This window comes from Stegodyphus dumicola, chromosome 8 (genome assembly GCF_044657685.1).
Source record: "Stegodyphus dumicola isolate Sdum_Otavi_A_Nest chromosome 8, ASM4465768v1".
NCBI lineage: Eukaryota > Metazoa > Arthropoda > Arachnida > Araneae > Eresidae > Stegodyphus > Stegodyphus dumicola.
In genome coordinates this window covers 129,198,495-129,219,172 of record NC_140775.1, presented here as the reverse complement: position 1 = coordinate 129,219,172, position 20,678 = coordinate 129,198,495, and the positions used below count along the sequence as shown (strand labels likewise).

General features: G+C 28.5%; 1 protein-coding gene across 1 annotated transcript in view; it reads left to right on the top strand.

Moving 5' to 3' along the window:
* Positions 1–18,905, top strand: part of LOC118185351 (lipase maturation factor 2-like) — a 138,899-nt gene extending 119,994 nt beyond the window's left edge. The window contains exon 16 of the mRNA XM_035355193.2: positions 1,765–18,905. Within this exon, the coding sequence (XP_035211084.1) occupies positions 1,765–1,923 (159 nt within the window). The 3' untranslated portion in view covers positions 1,924–18,905. The remainder of the gene's footprint in view (positions 1–1,764) is intronic.
* Positions 18,906–20,678: the final 1,773 nt, after the last annotated feature.

Here is a 20,678-nt window from a genome sequence, read left to right as displayed (position 1 = left end):
CTAGATTTTTACATAAACAAAAGGGGAAATAAATGTTTCTGAATAGCGTGATTTATGATGTCTCTTTAAATCGTTGTTTATTCGCACATGGTAGTTGTTTAGTTAAGTAGAGAAGTTTCATTTGCGCTAAAGCGTTGGGTATTTCAGTTTGCAGTTTAGTTTTTAGAAAATAATTAGATCTTATTAGACGTGAATTCTTTCTGTTTTTACTGTTGCAATGTCGAAGCGTCGAAAATGTTTAACAGAACATGAAATAGCAGAAATAATGCAAAATATTTCAGATATTGATTCTGAAATTCAGTTATTCTGATATTGATTCTGAAAGATTAACTGAAAGGCATTTTCCAAAACTTTGTTCAGAAGAGACTGATAAGAAAATGAGACGACGATGCTTCGTTTGTTCACATTCCCGGAAAAATCCTCCAAAACGGCAAATGAGTTATTAAGAGTGCAAGGAATGTAACGTAGGACTGTGTGTAGATCCCTGTTTTCAAATTTTTCATACGAAAAGAGAATTTTAAGTTTTCAGATGTTTTCAGATATATTTAGTTTTCAGATGTATAATGTTAAAAGTCATAAAATGGTGAGTAATGAAAATAAAATGTGTAAAATATGCATTTAAACAAGAAATAAGGTAATTAAAGTATATAGTATAAAAATATCTATAAAGCATAAGCCATTTAAATACTCTATAGAGCATTATTAAACAATGCTTTGATACTTCGGAAATTTCATGGATTTAGGCTTAGTAGCAAAAAACCCCTGGCCCTGGACAGACACTCGCATAAGACACTGCCGGCCTCCGCGATAAGCGCGCGTTTGCGCTACCCGGCTCGAAGGGGTTAAAAACTCAAGGATTTCAAAGTGCAATGACAACGTTGTACAGAAAAAACATTTTTATCTCCAGTGCCTGAGACTGTGTATCAGGAATTCTAAAGATATGATTAATTTTAAATTATTTTGCGAAATTGCTCTTGAACTGAATTTTATGGTTAAGTGCGAAGAACATGATATTTAATAAATAAAGGTAACACACAAAATGTTAAAAAAAAACGCTCCTATGGACATAATTAAAAATCTGAAACCTTTCAGATTTTTTATTTATTTATTTTCAGTGTAAATGTTATAAATACTTACTTTAATTCTTATTATAAGAAAAAAATCATTCTTTTTAGTTTTGGCAGTTAATGGGTTAAAAAATTTGAGGTTTTGAAGTTATAAATTTTATGGGATTTAAAAATGGTTCATTGGAATTTAATCAATGAAAAGAATGTCATTCTTGAAACAATGTTAGAACTGTGTTTGGGGAGGGGGAGGTTTTAAAAAATTTAAGTCACTATTGCTAATTTTTTTTTAATTATGTGTATAAACATTATAGAATATACATTGGAGGTGCATAAAGCTTAAATTGTGTTTGCATGTTAATTTATTGCAAATATTAACAGAATTTTATTTAAAGTTTATGTGCCACACAGAATTGTATTATTTTATAAAATAAAATTTCTTAAGGTAATTACTTAGCATAAATTTTGTTAATGAAAAAAATTATAGTGTAATTTATTCAGTAAACGTTTTTTACAGAAGCATGATCTGAGTATTATGTATGATTTTTTTCAATAGTAAAAACTTAAGATTGTCTAATCTTTTATGTTTGATTTATTCTTAAAAATTATACATGTGATGAAATCTTACATCAGTTTTCATTTGATTTTTTTGTTCTGAAAACATCCATTTTTGAGACAATGTTTTAATTTTATTTTTTAGGAAAAAACTAGATTTGTTCGTGTAACAAATGTATTCCTGAAGAAAATGTTGATTAAGATAAGAAATTATATTGTATCTATTCAACCCACAACTTTCATCTGGTCTTTAATTGGTACTGGTTTCTGTATCAATTTCTTGGCTCCTATATTGAGGTTATGAGTTGACTAATTTAAATGTATTGAAAGAAGTTATAAATTCTTTGTGGGTTACTCATTTTTAATTGTTATGATAATGAATGAATTTCAGTTTTTAGTAAGAAAATTGCTGATTTAAATATCACTGAATCATTTGATATTAAATGTGAGTTAATAATTATTCTAATTAGTTCTAACAAAATTTTTTTTTATTTTCATTAGAACTAAAATTTATGTATGTTAGTTTTAAAGAACAGTTTCCTGATTTAATTGTCATTGATTTATTTGATGCCAAATGTAAAATGTGCACAAAACAGCTGTCAGAAATATCTTAATCTATAAAATGTAGATTTGAATTTCTGCTTCTGTTATAAAAAAGAGAGAGAGAGAAAGGGAATTATTTTGAAAAAAAAAAAAAAACACTGTTTAGCTGTGTTTTCTTGATATTTGAATTATTTTTGAATTGTTGCAGTTATTTGTATTCTTGTGCAAGCCAAGGGAATATTTAAAAAAATAAAATTAGCAACACTGTATACTGTATTTTATTGCTCATGAGACATAGGTTTAATAAATTTAATTTGTTATTGGATAATATGGTATTTACATAAAAACAGCATTGTTCTTGAAAGTTAGCTTTAATATATGTGTTACTGCATAATAAGATATATAAAGATTCTCATGTTTTAGACCTTTTTCTTCTTTTTTTCTGAAATTTTGCTCTACTCAAAAATAATTATAAATAGTTGACTTTATGTACTAATTTTTTTAACTCTTAATGCATGTAAATGGATTGTTATTTTTTTAATCAATGATTTTTATTAATTTTGAAAATTAGAACTATTATCAGATCTGTGTTACTACATAATTGTTTAATTTTCAGTTCTTATTTTTTTAGTAGATTTGTCTTGTGTCTAGGTAAATAATTATGATAATTAACTCATACATTTTCCCACCGATTCTAAAATTTTATAACTGTTTTTCCATTTAAATGGAATTTTATAAAATACTATAGATGGTTAATGTGTTTAAGTAATGGAATTACAGTAATGGCTGTTTTGATATTTGCTATATTGTTAGATGCAAACCTTGAAATACATTATAAACTGCATTATATATAAAGTGTGATGTTTTTTTCATGTAATTTTATTGCAGTAATGTATGATGTTCATATGCATGATTTTGTAATTTTAATTTTGTTTTTATTTTTACAAATACTGCAAATCAAATTAATTCTTATGAGTTGAATACAGTTTAATTATGGAATCGCTTTTTAATAAGCATAATATGTTAGATCAGTATTTTTACATAACAGAGAGTCAATAAAAATCATTTTGGGAAAAGGGAAAATGTTCTGTATATAACAAAAAATAATTTTAACATCATATTTATGCAAACATAATGTTGTTGCATTTTTTAGTGCTAATTGCCATAATGTTACAAATATTCATAAAAAACTTTGAGTTGTGTGCATAATAAATTAAGTGTATTTTAAAATAATATTAATTAGATTTATTATCAAGAATAAGACAAAAATTTAAAATATCAAGAGGTCCCTTTTAAATTACTTAATTTATAGCAGTATTATTAAGCAATAACAAACTAATTATATTTGGAGAGTAAATTGAAGATCTTGGGTTTTATGCAGTGGCAAGTATCATGAATGATCAGTGCTTATTACCATAATAATCCAAAATTTTATTTAAAAAAAAATTACTGATTTGTGCATTTCAAGCTTTTCAGAACCTTACATTGGCAGGAGATATTTGAAAGGAATAAAGCACCTTTAGTTTTATTCAGGAACTGTAATTGACATTATGCCAAATATGACCATATTATCTGGCACCACAACACGACCACATATCTGGCACAATAGCAGATGTAATGATTGAAATAACATCTAAATGTAATAATGATTGAAAGTAAAACTTCATTGACTTATTAAAAAAAGAACTTGAAAACAGAATTGAAGCAGAATGAGTTGGTGAAATGTTTTAATTCAAGGAATGGGAAAGTTTCAGTTATTTCAGCAAATATATTTCTTTGTAAATAAACTACATAGTAATGTAAAGCAAATAAGGAAAAATAATTATATAAAATTAATCAAAAAGAAGCACAGTAGATAAGCATAGATTTTTATGCAAAATATAGGCCAGGTTAAGATACCTTCCCTTGGTCCCAATCTTCTAATTTTATATTTTTCATTCATTTATATGAAGCATAATACTTTCTTACAGCAAAGAAATTTCGGTATAAGATTTTAGTGATTTTTCAAGCAAAGCCCCATTTTCTTGGAGGTCTTATTGCACATTCAGTGAAAAAAAATAATTGTAAAAACCATGGAAGGAACACTGTTTTTACATTAAATACAAGTTTATAACGGTTTTTACATAAATACAAGTACATAATGCAAAACATTCAATGCCTATTTTCCCAATAGGATGTATGCCTTTGAGGAGGGCATACATCCTAGTGAGAAAATAAGCATGTAATAAAATAGGCCCTTTTTATTTTCTTAGGGCAGCTGGCTCATATGAATGTTACAAATTGACAAACCCACAAAAATTCCCATGTATTCAGCCTGTTTGCTAAGATTCAAACTCTGGACCGAACTACCAGTGTTTAGCAACTTCACTGCTCAGTTGCCGGTAGGCCAATTTCTAGTGCATGAGGCAGTCAGCTGCATTTTGTTGTAGATAAAATCATGTAACATGTAGCTTTGTTGCAGCATACTAGTATTTGGTTTTTTTAATTGCTAGTCATATTATTTTCATGGTGATAGGAAAATATACTTTCAAAATATTAAATAAAAATTAAATTTGCATTGAAATAATTGTGCCTTATTTTTTAAACTCAGACATGCATTAAAAATAATAAAATTTCATGCATAGAATATTTGATTAAAATATCTTTTATTATAAAATTTACCATTAGAGTGTCTTAGTATGTAAATATATTGCATTGTATTCAATCATCTCCTTGAGAGCACATAAGTGAATTGTGTTCTTGATATAAAATCAAAGGTATAATCAAACTCTCATTATAGGCATTGCTTAGTTGGTATCCATTCATCATTAAATGAAATTTAGGTAGTATTGTTAGTCACCAGGCCTTATATGGATGCAAAATGTAGTTAAAATAAATTTTTGTTTTAGTAATATTAGAACTTCCCCTCAAAAGAAAAAGGCAGAATGTTAAAACCTTGAAAATAATTTACTGTAGTTTTAGTTGCTATTTTGTAAATGAGGAAATTAAAAATGCATTTTGCAGTTTTTGATTTATGGACAAGTACCTTTCCCATCAGTTGAGCTGGTAATTAATCCATTTATTTCTAGTCATTTTTTAAGACTGAGTACAAAACTGTATATATGATATGCTTATATAGTATAGAACAAAAAAATTTTTTTTTTTTTTTTTTTTTTTTTTTTTTTGTTTGTTTGTTTGATCATGTGAAGTTACTTTTTATGATTTCATTCAGTATCAAAATTAATCTGCCAGAAATAATTATACTTTATGTATTTTCTGTGAATTGATGTCTGAAATCCAATGAAGTTAGTTTTTAACTTTTTCTGTTGTTTCTTAGTGTAATTTTTTTTTTAATTTTGGCTATTTAAAAAAAAAAAAAAAAAAAAAGTTTTTTTTTAGAGGGGAGGAGTGTTAAGATGATTTTTTATTGCACTTAAGAAGAATAAAATATTAAAATTAAATGTAATAGAATCACAAATAAAAGCTGAAAATCTGTATACATTTATTTCAAAAATAAATGGGATTTGCTGAAAATTAAAATCTTGTGCTAGAAATATTTTATAGAGTATAAAATAGTATTTCTTATATATTTAAAAAATTAACTCTTGTAAGCTTCATCCCTTTCATGAAGTTATGGACATTCTTACATCAAGCAGATATTTTTGCAGAAATGTTCTTAAGTTTTTTTTTAATACATATTGAAAAAATAAACTATAAATATTGTATTAAAAGCAGTTATTATATTAAACTTATTATTACTTATTATATTAAAAGCACTTATTTAGTGCATAGGAAAATTCTGATGTAGGTGGAGATTTGATATGAAAGCACAATCAGTGACCAATTTAGAATGTAAAACATTGTAACATTTCACCAGTTCATTTTGACTTATCATTTTAAATACCATTATAATGGATTATAAGTATTGTTCACCATTATAAGATAAACTTGCTCAGCAACTTTTAAGAATGCTCGGGAAACAGTGACCCATGACAGGGTCCTCATTTCTCTGGACAGTCATGAAGTTTCTTTAAAGAATACATAGTTTTATTAATTGTTTAGTCCATGATGTTTACTTATACTATCATTGCAATGCTGCGAAAGTTTCTATGATGTAAGAAGGAAAAAATAAGGATTTTGTATAACAGGTTGAAAAGTTTTTCTTATATAATAAGAAATGAATTTAGATTGATAACTGGAAAAATTTAGTTTTGTGGCACTTGCTAATAAAATTTCAAGGGAAAAGCAAGCAGTTTTTTATGTGCTAGATTGAATTTTCTATCCCATTATTCATTTGATTGTGTTTTAATTAACTTAGATATTAGAACTTAGAAACAAAATGCACTATTGAAGTTGTGAGATATTTTTTTACTGGTGTTTTATATTTTGTTATTTATGTAAAATTGTTCATGCCACTTCATAGCCAGTGGATTTATTAATGTAATTAATTGTATAGTAAAATAAGCTGTGTGCTTGTGTTTTACGGCAATTGAATTAATTTTAATGTTACATGTGTTTACACATGAGTAATGTACACTACTATGTACTGTGATTATTACAGTGATGTAACCTATCTTTATGATAGTAATGTGATGGTATGTAGAATAGCATTTCTTTAATGACATTGGATAGAATAGTTTAATTTTCAAAAAATGAGAGTGTGTGTCTTTTATTCATGTTTTGTTAATCTTGTTCCTGAAATTTTTAGGAATTTCTAAAGCTATCGATAGAATAAAACTTAATTTTTTCTTAATCCTGCTTTAAAACTGGATTTTTTGAAGCAAAGTCCGATTTTTATTTCTTTCATAATATTTTTTAAATTATTGTTTTGATTTCTATTAAATTGTGTTACATTTGGAAACAGTATCTATTTGATTATATTGAAGCAATGTGGATTTTTCAAAGGCTAGGAGGAATGGTGCTGTCAAATTAAAAGAACTTTTAAAAATGAAATTAAAGTTTCAAAAATTATTAGAAGTGGGACAAAGTCTAAATTTTCTTGAATTCAAATATTAAATAATTTCTCAATCTCCTGAATTTTTTCTTATAAGAATTATCAGAAGAGATGGAGGAGGAGAAGGGAAAAAGCTTTATTTTATATTATAAGTTTTTAATTGAACCAAAATTTAACATATACAGTCAAAAGTCTTTAATCCGGACATCCATAATCCAGAATGATCTATAATCCAGACCTCAAAGCTACAAACTTTCTGCACATGCGCATAATACCTTTATGCATGCACATAATACGTTTACGCATGCACGTTTAATGTATAACAGACGGTATAAGCTAAGCTAAAATTATCTAATTATCTATTTCAGTTAATGTTGCAGATTGCATTGTTCCTTAATCTTCTAATTGGATCCGGCTTATTATTTTTTTGCAGACTGTTAGAGCAATTTGATAAAAGTAAGCTTGAACTTTCGATTATGTCAAAAAGAGTTTCCAATTCTGGAGCTGCCAAAGGATCTACAAAGCATGTTTCGATGTCCATCAAACAAAAAGTGGAATTGCTTAAAAAATGGATAAAGGCATATCTTTTGTTTCTCCAACCATTCTGTAATGTGTTTATCAATTTCATGCTGCTCTGCAGGGGGGGGGCATCGCAGCGCACAATGAACTGGAAGTTAATCTGTCAGCAATATCCTTATCTTCAGGGCAGATGTTTTTATTTTATTCTGCTTATAATTCCTTACTAAATCAGGGTTCGTATGGTCCTTAAGAGTCCTTAGAAGTCCTTAAGTTTTTTGGAATCGATTTTTGGTCCTTAAAAGTCCTTAATTTTAATCATCTGAAATTTCTGTCTGTTTTTACGACTGCCATTTTGGGTGTGAATTAGCATTTTGCAGGAATATTCACTGACAAATATGGCTATTTTTTAATTGTTTCATGAGTTATAATTTGTTCCTATTTGTAATATAAATAATGGTGGGATACTCGAGTTGCTGAGCAAGAAGTGAAACATGAGCATTTCAAAATTATTTCATTTTTTGTAATGAAAAGCTCTCAAACAACTTTCCGCTTTTGGGGATGTGAATTCTTTTATTAAACGGTTCTAAACTTGGCTATTATCAACATAAATTTTTGTTGTTCCAATGCTGATTTTTGTTGTTTGACTTCTGAATTAGTATTATCAACATTTTGGAGATTTTATGATCGGTTTCTATAGAAATTTTCTAAATCTGAGATCTGGGAATTTTTTTATGCTTCTTTTAAAACATTCTAACAGTGATAAATTTCATTAAAATAATGGTAATATACTTTAATTATATTTAAGAAATAACATTAAAATAAAAAATTCTTATTTTTCACTATCATATTATAAATTTCCATTTTGGCCACAATAAATAAATTAATTTGAAAAATATGCAAGGAATAATGCTATAAAACACAGTTTACGAAACAGTTTTTAGCAAAAGCAAAATAGCTATGTAATTAATTAAAAATGTCTTTTTAATTTTTTCATGGTAAGAATTTTCCCCATTTCTCAGAATGATCAGAATTCTCAGAATATGCATCAGTTTTCTCTATAAAATTAATTTCACACTTTTTTCCTCCGATTTGTTCTAAAACCACTTTTGGATTTTTGCTGTTACAGAATTGGTAGGGGTAATTTTTCTTTAGGATTTTAGACATTGAAGCTTGGAAAGTTTAGAAAGATTTCAAGGCAAATTTATAGACCCACGATTCTAAAAAATTCCTGAAAAATGTCTCCATGGTAGTAACACGCAGTTTCTTACATTTTGGAGAACATCTGAAAGAACAATGAAAACATAGTTGAATGTTTTACTTCAGATTCTAAAATTGCTTTCTTAATGTTTTTATTAATAAAGAAATTGAAAACTGACAATTCAAAAGATTCATCTGATATGTCTTAATGCATCATACACAGAGCTGGTGCTAGGCATTTTGCCACCTGATGGATCCTAAATTCTGATGCCTGGTGCCTTTCTAAGTTCTGCTTTCAATACCTGCTTTAAATTCTAAACGTTTTGCCATTTCTAGATTTTTTTTGCTCAATGTGTCCCTAAATTCTAAAAGTTATGCCACACCAGCACTGTGACCAGACCTTACCATATGTATTTCATATTTCTTCTGAATGTTCGTATTACTAAAGAAATAAAATTAGCAGCTTTTTCCATACATTCTAAATGCATTTAGTCTTTTAGAATAACAGAAGTCTTTAATTAAATCCCAAAAATTTAAAGTGAAAAGGAAACATGTTGAATAAAGAAATTAAATATGTAAAGAGAAAGAAAATATTTCTTCAAAGATATGTACAGTTATTATTATGTAAATTACCCAGTTGTTTACAGCTTCAGCCTTTACTATAATTTCCCATTTCTATTTCCTCATCAGAATGCAAATCACTTGGACAGTTTTCAAACTGAGTTTTTTGGAGTATAAGATGAGTGTTTCTGAACTCCCCTTGCTCCCTGCATTAGTTCCTGTCAGCTCTGATCAGTGGCGGCTCGTGGCTTAAATTAGTGGGGGTGCTGTTCCAAAAAAATGTAACCTTTGTTTTAAAATTGTCTAAAAGGAAATAAATATGTATAAAAAGAAAATTTATTTTGAAACTTTATGAAATCTTTCAAGAAAAAAATTAAACATTTCTTAATTACTTTAACCAAAATTGTTACAGTTAAACCTTTGTCTATTCATTTAAAAATGAAATCCATTCTTCTTGTTTTAATTTGCGCGAAAAGCTCAATAATTTTCTCCTTGATCTCTGGATGACAACTGAGGAAATTTTTCGTTATTGAAATCAATGCAAGCGCATTTAGTCTTTACGAATTTCTAGTGCTTCTTAAAAAAGTTTTCATTCTTTTAAATGTTGAAAAGCAGCGTTCTGCCTCTGATGTAGTCATGGGAACTCTCAAGAGAATTTTTTATCTGTTTCGTAATTTCACTGAGAACATCATTTAGATTATTTTCGAAGATAAATTTCAGTAGCTCAATTAATTTGCAGTATTCATGGATATCAGACCTACAATAGAATACTTTCAGTTCAGTTTCAAGCTTTTCTTTTTCAATCATTAAATATGCTTCAGGGGTCAGTACTATTTCTTCTGTAGAATGTTCATTCCTAAAACTAGCGAAGCATTTCTTGTTTAACAAGTTAGCAGCTGCTAAGTGTTTAGTGGAAGAATATCTCTGCATTATATCAATACATAGTATAAAGTCACATATTGCCTTAGCTTCTGCCATAAGTGTCTTTGAAAAATTCTTACAGTACTTTAAGTTTCTTAATTCTAAAATAGCAGTTTTGAAATTTGTTATATAATCGTTAACTTGAAACAACACACTAATTTCTCTGGATTGCATCTAGTTGTATATTATTTAAACATGAGGCATCTGATAAAAAAAGCTCTAGCCCAAACTTGAAATTATTGTATAGTTTTTTTTTTTTTTTTTTTTTTTTTTTTTTTTTAATTCCTGTTGCTTTTGCAATAGTTTGATCTGCATTTGATGTTGATTGAATTTCAGTAAGGCAATTTTTTAAAGGTTGCAAATTTTCATGAACTCTGTTTATGGTCCGTATGATGAGTGAAGGAGCGCGGAGTAAAAAGAAATCACGTTTCCAACAACATGCCAGAATTTCAGCACTGCAAGAGCGACAGTGCTCTTCTCGCAACCCGGCTCGCGTGCTGCTTTCTGTGTGCGCATGCGCAGAACAGCCAAGCACCACATCGCTGGAACTGTGAAGCGCGCAGTTCCAAACAAAGAATTTCGTACCTTTTTCACAAAGTAGGGGGATGGCAACTGACATTAAGCTTACGGATTATGTATTATAAAAGTACAAAGAAAGAATTAAAGACTAAAGGGCACACTATATTAAATATTAAAAATAATAATAAGTGGTAACAGGGGGTGCTGCAGTTCCACAGTGCTTATTACGAGCCACCAATGGCTCCGATGATTTGTAATTATTAGTCTTTCCATTACTGCTGCTGACATTTCAGTTTATTATCACAATAGAGTTACTGAACCAGATTAAATTGAAATTAAATTGTATAGTTTTTGACCACTAGTCCATATTTTTAGTTTGACTCTTCTTGTTTAATTATATCACCACAAACTGTTATAATAAACTAAAATATTTTGTTAGCTAAATATAAACTAAATATTTTGTTAGCATAAGAACATGCCTATATGTTCCAATTTCTTTTTGAATAAGAAGCTTATTTAAACCTTTATTTAAATTTATTATCTGATTTATAGTTACTTTCAGACATAGTGATAATTTGTTTCACGTCTGTCGGGGGGAGGGGGGTCGAACTATTAAACTTTTACCAGATCAAGCAAACCCTAATAGGTAGTACATTGTGGAGAGGTTGGCAGTTAGGAGATAAAACATGCAGAAACTAATGAGAACATTGTTTTGCATATTGAGACAAATTTTTAATTGTTAGAAAACATGCTTAAGGAGAAGGAAATCGATATAAATTAGCCAAAATGTCTGGGCAGGCCTTCAAATTAAAAAGACGCATAATTATTTTGTTGAGTTTTATGTTTTGTAGCTTTTAATGTGTAATTATCCTAATATTGTTTAAAAATCAATGTCATAAATTGCATGTATTTTAAAATGTGAAATTTTATGAGATTGTGATATTAATAGGGTTTTTTAACAAATATTATTAAAAAATAAATTTAATTTAATATTGGCCATGTAAATGCATAATGACCAAGGTTATCTAATACCTAATTTAATTATAACTAAATGCATTCCCTTAAAAATTATCTATCTATATTAAAGCAAGTTATTGTTTTTCGTTAACACGCTGAGCCACTTTCGGTCCCTGGGGACTGGCATCGGAATTTTCGTTTGGCTGTCGTCGGTCCGCAGGACCAACAGTATTAATGTTAAGGAATAAGTATAGTCTCAATGAAATGTGATCAAATGTAGTTTTAATGAAATTTATTGAAACATTCTAAACAAAAATACGGCTTAGCTTTACACCTATTTTGGTAACATTTTTGGCTATCTTGCATCCAAATAGTTTTGAATTTTCATCATAACATTTCGAACAATACTTTCGGACTTTATGTGCGTCTTCTTCCTTTTGTATAATTTATGACTAATTTAAGTTGGCAATATTGCACCGCATGATCGCTTGCTGCCAGCTGAACGGAAAGGACAGCAAATTTGGCACCGTGCTCAACGTGTTAACTTTTACCGTTGTCACAAGGTAAAACACAAAAATATAAAAATTCATGTGAAACTTATTTTTTGCATCTAGTGAGACTTAATGCAAAACACCTTATCACTGCTAATGCTTTAGTGGCTTAACCTTAAAGTATATTAACTGAGTTACAACCCCTGAAACTCTACACGAGGGTAACAACGTCAGACAGAGGTCAGCTAACTTTCAAAACTTGCTTAACTGTGCCTACATCAGGCCTTTCAGGTTTGTTCTGATCAGCAGTTTTCTCTATATGCAAGCAGGAGCGGTGACAATAGCCAGTCTTTTGTTATGAATCATGCTGATTTTGATTTTAAGGCTCATTTTAACCTATGCTGCTTGACATAAAATCTACTTGCTTTTTACTAAACCTCTAGACTGAGCAAGTATGTGACAAAATGAGACATTAAAAAAAAAATGCTAACTGTTAGTAAAACGTAAATAAATGTCACTTATCTTCTTTCAAATATGTCCAGTTATTATAAGTGTAAAATATTTAATGCTACTTGATAAATTTCATAAAATTAATTTTATTCTCAAACATAATAATTATGTTAATTAAGTTATGTTTAATAATAATGCATCCTACTCACATTCAGGCATAGATATAATATTTTTAATTGAATTTACTCAGTTCCCATTTGCTCATAGGTCCTTAATTTTTTTCATTAATGGTCCTTAAAAGTACTTAATTTCCGTGTGCAGAAATGTGTACGAAACCTGTAAATGTAGTATTTTATCTCGATGTACGTCTTTGATATGATTTACATGAAATTCCTCGTCATTATAAATATCACGAATGCACATCAAATAGTTTTCTGGTTGCAATTTTCTAATTTCGACTATGCATAATTTATGCTTTACGCATGCGCGCGTTGAAAGAATGTTTAATAAAGTAAACAAATAAATATTAAGCTTTTTTTTCGTAAATTTTGATACCCTTTAGATCATAATTGTTCTTTATTTCATAAATTACGGTTTCATATTTTTAATTTTATAATTTCTGCTTGCCATCTTACCAGATTTAAACTGATGAGCTATAATCCGGAATCGCCGAAGTCCCGACAAGTCCGGATTAAAGACTTTTGACTGTATACATGTGTGTGTGTTTAATGAAAAAACAAATTTCAGAATTCAGTTTTTGAAAATACACCTGTTTATTGGAACCTACAAATGAAATATAGTAAATAAAGTATACGGCTAAAACTCTTGAATTTTGAGATTCCTTTTGTAAATATAATTTTACAAAAATTATTTGAGTAACGTGGTTTTTTTTTTTTTTTTTTTTTTTTTTACCATTCTCCTAATGTTTTTTGCATTGAAACTAGTGTAGAGATTAAGGATTATGTCAAGAGTTGACATAGATGTACACTGTACATCAAATGTTAAATTAAAAATAATAATTGTAATAAATTAGTAAATGTGGGAAGAGGAAATAAAGAATACGGAATTCGAGGCATCTGGTGATAACATTGGTGGTCTAGGTCTACCGAAATTGCAACAAGCAATTTCTTTTTTTTAATCAGTGTCTGTGCTAGACATAAAATGTATCTTTAAAACAATTTGGATATAAACTTTTAAGAGTTTTAGGTTAGGTTTCAGATGATTTGATTGATGGAAAAGTTGCAGATCCAAGTTTTTCAATTTCAAATTTTTCACAGATTCGAATGTCCCATTTCTAAAAATAACTATTATGTTAATTCAGAAGTAAAATAACAAAAATCAGCGTTATATTTTCAAAATTTTCAAGATTTTTTTTTGTGGTTTTGCAGCTGAGGATGGTGGTTCAGTAAAACCATCGAAACTAGTCCTGTGAAAATTTTGAAAATATAACGCTGATTTTTGTTGTTTGACTTCTGAATTAGTATTTATTCAGTGTGTTATTGTGTCTTAACTATTATGTTGTTATACAGGCAGAAATTTATGACTTCACAAATAAGAGTTAATTTCCAGGTATTTAAAGAAATTAAAGCTTTTCTGTGACTGATAACGTATTTTTTCAAACATTTTTTGTGTTCTGAGAAAAAAATTTTTTATTCATCATTTTTCTTCGGAAAATTTTGTTTTTTGTCTTATAGATATTATGACCATTTATTCCTATAATAAACATGAATGTTTTATCTACCTTTTAATGTTTCGAAATGAAATTTAACAACTTTTATATAATCTGATATCAAGTACAGAACAGTATCCTTTGTAATGTGATGATGATATTTAACCATTACAATATTTTCCCTGAGACCTTGTCAATTTGAAAAATATCATCATTCGTCAGGAACAAGACCAGTCATCGAGGTAGATGCGGCCTGGATCCTTACCTCTGATGGAGATTAGTTGTTTCACGTTTTCCAACCCCTAAAATATGGCAAAAATGCAAAGAGATTTATGGCTTAACTTGTCTTGCTTTTTCTAGATGGGGTAGTTTGAGAATCATACAGAACAAAGTTCACTTAAAAAGATGGGAAATAGGACTGCACTTTTAGCTGCCACTGTGTTGAGAACTAAAAAAAAAAAAAAAAAAAAAAAGATTTTTTATTTATTTATTTTTTTTTTTTTTTTTTTTTTTTCTTCTTCTTCTTATTATTATTATTAGGGTGTTTAGCATCCTTGAGTATGAAAAGTATGCAATTTTCTAAATAGGTCTTGCCACCTGGTGAAAGGGGAGAAAGAAACATTTATAAGGACAATAGTTGTAAGTTTTAGAGGTAAAATGTTTATCTTTGGAGAGGGGGGGAAGAATCAAATATTTGAGTTTTGTAGGATGTTAAAGTATTAAATTACAATTAGTCTTAAGTTGTGTTGCATGATTCAGAAAATAAGACCATGAAACGTGCAACTAAACTTATTTGCTAATGTATTATTTAACATCATCCAGTCATAAATACAGAGCTGCCAACTCTTGTGGTTTTACTGGCAAACTTCCGGTTTTCCCACAAGTCTACCAGTAAATCATTGAATATTCTGGTTTTTCATTTTTATCCTTGTACCATTTTGCAATAAATAAAATTTATTGATTTAATAAAACTTAAATTAAATAATTAATAGAACTTAAATAGTTCACCTCCCACTTCTTTTGATTTTCAGCATATTTTTTTCTAATAGTATAATTTTATTTGATCTAAATAGTTCTAATGTACTCTAGACATTTGTAGAATTTTTTATGAAGATTTAACTGCTGTTCAATCATTTATGTTTGGTTGGATTTTGCTGTATATCAGTATGTCATGTATGAATTACTAAGTGTATCTGCACAGTAATATGTACATTAATTATTAATTTTATTTTAATTATGTTTAAAAGTACTTAAATAAATTGTTTAGCTTTTTAGAGCTAAAAAAAACTTAACTATTTTTCCATGAATGATATTTTCTCAATATAAAAGTGCAAGAAAACTGGAAAATAAAATTAGGCAAAGAGCACAAAATTTTAAATATCTAAACAAATATTAATATATTTTGTGTCAAAATCGTATTTTAAATAGTTAACCTGAATCATTCATTATAAAGCTAATTTAAGTCAATTTTCTTAGGACTTAAATTAAGAGCTTTAAGAGTTCTTTCGAAATGGTGCTGCCATAAAATATGAAAAATCTCTTAGAAACTCCCAGTTTCTGCCACGAGAACCCTCCTGTTTTTCTTATTTCAAGGATGGCATCTATGTAAATAAAATCATGTGATAATCAACGCAAAATTAGAGTGCACAATGTTGCATAAGTATTATTAAGTACTTTATTTCATTAAAAGTTGTGGACCAGTTTAATGTTATATAAAATATTTTGTCCTTTTCTATGCATGGCAGTGATGTATAAACAATTTTTTGGAGGAAAGGGGTATTTGCCATCGCTGTATGATAGTAGAATAATGAACATTGTAGTTCGGCTTTCAGCATGGCAGTGTATAGTTGAGTGATGGTTAAGGTATTTTTGTAATGGCTAGAAATTCATTTGAAGCACTAAGTCTTGCCTCTGTGTGCCAAAATATTTATTTTAATTATTCCATCAGTAATCAGTAATATGTATTAATATGGATTATTTTTAACTAGCTGTAAGCAAAAGAGATTTTTCTTACTATGCAAAATGAAATTCTGATTATTCATATAAAAAAAGTGATTTTATCATGATCCTCTTTATAAATTATTCCATGTTATAGTACATCTGTTGAGACTTTACTTGGGCTTTACAAAAATGTATATAATTGAAACTTCCATCAACAGAAATTTTCTTTAGGGGAACCTTCCCATTAATGTGCACTTTCTGAATTGAATCCCCAGACCCCCGAATTATGAAAACAGTGCAGTTCTATATAATGGGCATTTCCTGACAATGGACAAAAGCCTTGGTTCAGAGTTCCAGAGCAATTCCATGAGCCATGATTCCAATTAGTGTAACAGTTTTTTTCCTGTAATCTTGGTACCTCTGTTAATTTATATGTAGTATTGTTTTTCGTCTATCAGGGTAAATAACAGAGCATTATTATAAATTCCTGAGGTCTGTTTCTGGTGATACAGACCTTTTCAGTACTGAATGCTATCCCAGTCATAATTCATGTAATCTATTAGTAAATACATTTGTACTATAGACCAAATTTTAATGTTGCCCAATTGTTAGCAACCTTTTAAAATGTAGCCTCAAACTGCAAAATTGCACATATCAGTAGAGGGCTGGAAGTGGTTATCACTTCAAATTACTGTAAATCATCAACTTTTATTAGTAAGGAATACAAAAAAAAAAAAAAAACTCAGAAGTTTATCACAGACAAAAAAAAAGTTGTTGATTTTGACTACTAAAATTTACATGTTAAGTGTAACACTTAGAAAGCAAAAATTATATTTCCATTTTAAAACTGATTATTGTATGCACAATCTGTGATAAATTATTATGCCAGTTTCATTTTGAAAGGAAAGATGGAGAAAAGAACTATAATGGATTTAAACTTGAAATACTAATAAGCAGTGTACTTAATTCAAAAGTGAAACAACAAAAATCAGCATTATATTTTCAAATTTTCACAGGACTAGTTTCGATGGTTTAACCGAACCATCAAAACTAGTCCTGTGAAAATTTGAAAATGCTGATTTTTGTTGTTTCACTTCTGAATTAATATTTGCTCGGCATGTTATTGTATCTTAATTAAGCAATGTACTTGTTGTGTGAATTAAAATTATATTGATATTATTGTCATATAAACATTCTCCCTGTTATTTTGTGATTGTTTGTTAATCATATTACTTTTAAGAAATTTTTACTTGATATTTCATTGCCAAACATTAAAATGAAGAAAAATATTTTTTTTTAAATCTTTTACCTCTGCTGCCCAAACTATAATAATTGTCAAAATACTAATTCTTGTGCCATTAATATGTTTAATTAAAAACAAATTTATTGTTGCTCTTAATAGGAGTATGTTCATATCTTACTATTTTTGTAAGAATATTTCAAATATCTCATCAAAAACACTTTTGCCAAGTATACATTTTCTCCGCAATGCATGTGGGTCTCTTATTTAAAATTCTGTATTTGTATTCAGTTTGTTAATTTTGGAATTTATTGCTTGCTGTGATGGTTCATTTATTTTTTGGTAAAGGATTGTTCATTTTAAAAATATGTTTATATTTAAGGTCACAGTTTTTTAAGGTATTAAAGTATTATTTTAAGATAATGCACAGGCAATTTTGATTAATATCTTATCTTCTGAATATGCACAACTGCTTTTACTTAACATAATCAGAAGGCTCATTAAAGAAGAGTCATATTTTAATTCTTACCTTTGTTTACATTATAGAGCTTTTTGGGTATAATGTGATTAATCTAGTTTATTTTAACTAATTTTGTCTTGTGTTATATTATGTTATAAATGAAATTCCAGTTATTTGTTTCTGAAGATATTGGTTAATTTTGTGTTTATAGTTTCTAGATACAAAAAATTCTTAACTAAAACTATCACTATGTATTAATTTTTACTTTTTGTGGTTTTAGTTATCCAGTCATTAATTTTCATTTGTAATTTGATTTATAAATTATAAAATGAATTTTTAATGAATGTTTGTAAAATATTGATGTCGAATTCATTTATTTTTAGAAACAAAATTAATTTTTTTGCTGGAATACTTTGACAGCATTAATTTTGCTATTAAAATTATGCTAATCATCAGCATGTTAGTTTTTAATGTTTCAAATGATTGACTTTTAAAGTATGTACATTTATTGAAGTGGCAGTTTTAAGAATTTTAAATAGTTGAGCTCTCTTATTTTTAAACATTTAAGTTTGTCTTTTTATGTTGGTGCTCGTTTTTTGTTTTGATGTTTTTAGAGAATTGTTACAGCTTTTAAAGCATTTCTTTATTTCCCGTGATAAATATTTAATTTCAAATGTAAGAAGACATTTTTGCTTTAAAAAAATATTTTAAGCAATATTGTCTTGTTCAGGTGAATTATTTTTCGGAATATTAAATATTTTCATATGCATTTTTGATTGTTTAAAGTTGTTTTGTGTTTCTTTTCTTTGTATTCTAAACTTTTTCTTCCTCCTGGTATTTAAGCTAATAAAAATTTTGTATCCTAATAAAAGAATTTCATTTTCAGTTTGCATGTTTTTTTTTTTTTTTTTTTTTTTTTTTTTTTTTTTTTTCTCTCTCTCTGAGCATTGATTGGCCCTCCCACATAATACAGAGGCTGTTCATGGGCCATCATTGCATATAGCTGCAGGAAAGGTTAACATAATTTGATTCATTCCATCATGGGTTAGGTTTCGTGGAACCGTCACTGTGTGGTATTCAACATCCTTGATATGGTATGTATATTTTATTCAACATCCTTGATATAGTAGCATATGAGTACTAGGTCTTACTATTATTTTGCATTATCAAGGATGTTGGCTGAGATGTTCCGCAAATGAAAGCTAGATTTTCTGTCATTACCTGAAGTATTAGTGGTGGCTTCTTTGTTATGTAATTGAAATATCATTTGAAAGCGTCATGTTGAGAAGCTTCGCTTGATAGCTTCAGGTTAATGGAAGGGAAAAGGATATTGTAATAATTTAAGAGGTTGTTTGGAATGATATATTTTAACTGTGCAGCTAGATAGAACACTTCCCACTCAAAATATAAAGAAATATATAACATTGCTAAAAAATTTCATAATGTAAAAAAATTTGATTTTTTATAAGCTAAATTAAAGGTGCAGATTTGTAAAATTTAATTCTGAAATATTTATATAATTTTTAATATTTACCATTCCTTCTGCATTGTCAAAAAATCATTTACTATGTGTATTTGCCATTCCTTCTGCATTGTCAAAAAATCATTTACTATGTGTTTATATATATATATATATATATATATGTTAGAATTACATATATATTACTATGTGTTTATATATGTTAGAATTACATGTAATTTTACTGCATTTTGAAAGGCCATTTTGGGAAATATGAACATGAGAATTTAAGTCCCCCCCCCTTCAGTTTTATTTCAAAGAATAATTAGCTAATAATTCCTCTGAATGATATCTAAGCTCTTAAATTGAGATTGTCATTATTCGTAAATGTAAGGTTAATTTAGGTTTAAAGTACAAACTGTTTTTGAAAGGGGCAGTATTCCCCCCCCCATCTAGAGTTTGATCAGATTTTCTATTTTCATTCTTGCCATCTTCACCTGTAGTGTACATGGCTGTTATATTTGCTCCCACTACACAGATAGAGGTTTGCCACAAGTGTCTTTCTTTGAAAAATTATTAGGTTTGAAACCTCGCTTTCTCTCTTTTCCTTTTGCTCTATTAGTTTACAATACTGGGCTCAAATTAACCGTCCTCAAACATCAATTACAAATTTCAGAAAATGAGGTGACCTCCATCAAATGCTTAAGTAATTCACAGAGCAAAACTGAAGAAGCATGAAGCCTGCTAGCACAGCGGTAACTATCAAAGTTTAAATAGAACTAAATTCTATGGGTACCATTGAACTCTTGGGGGAGAGGTTACCTATTTGATCAAATTATTTGCATATGCATTCCCTGTGATGGCATGTTTCAGGCATTTAAAGTTTCACTTTCATTTAATGAAATAGAAGGAGGCTAGATAGCAACTGTAGGAACCTTATCACTAAGGGATTATTTTGTTTCTCCGATGAAGTTTCTCTTCAGGAAAGAATTTGGGTATATATATCTAAAGCAACTGCTCTGCCTGAGTTATGTGCCTGCAATCCTTGTTTTGTGACTTCCAAGATTTCATTGTGTTCTTTATACCAGAAAAACAAGCATTTAAAATTTGTCCATCTCTTTTTCCTCCTCCAGAATTAAAAATACCGTATTTATGCGAATCTAATGCGCCATCGAATCTAATGCGCATCCCCATTTTAA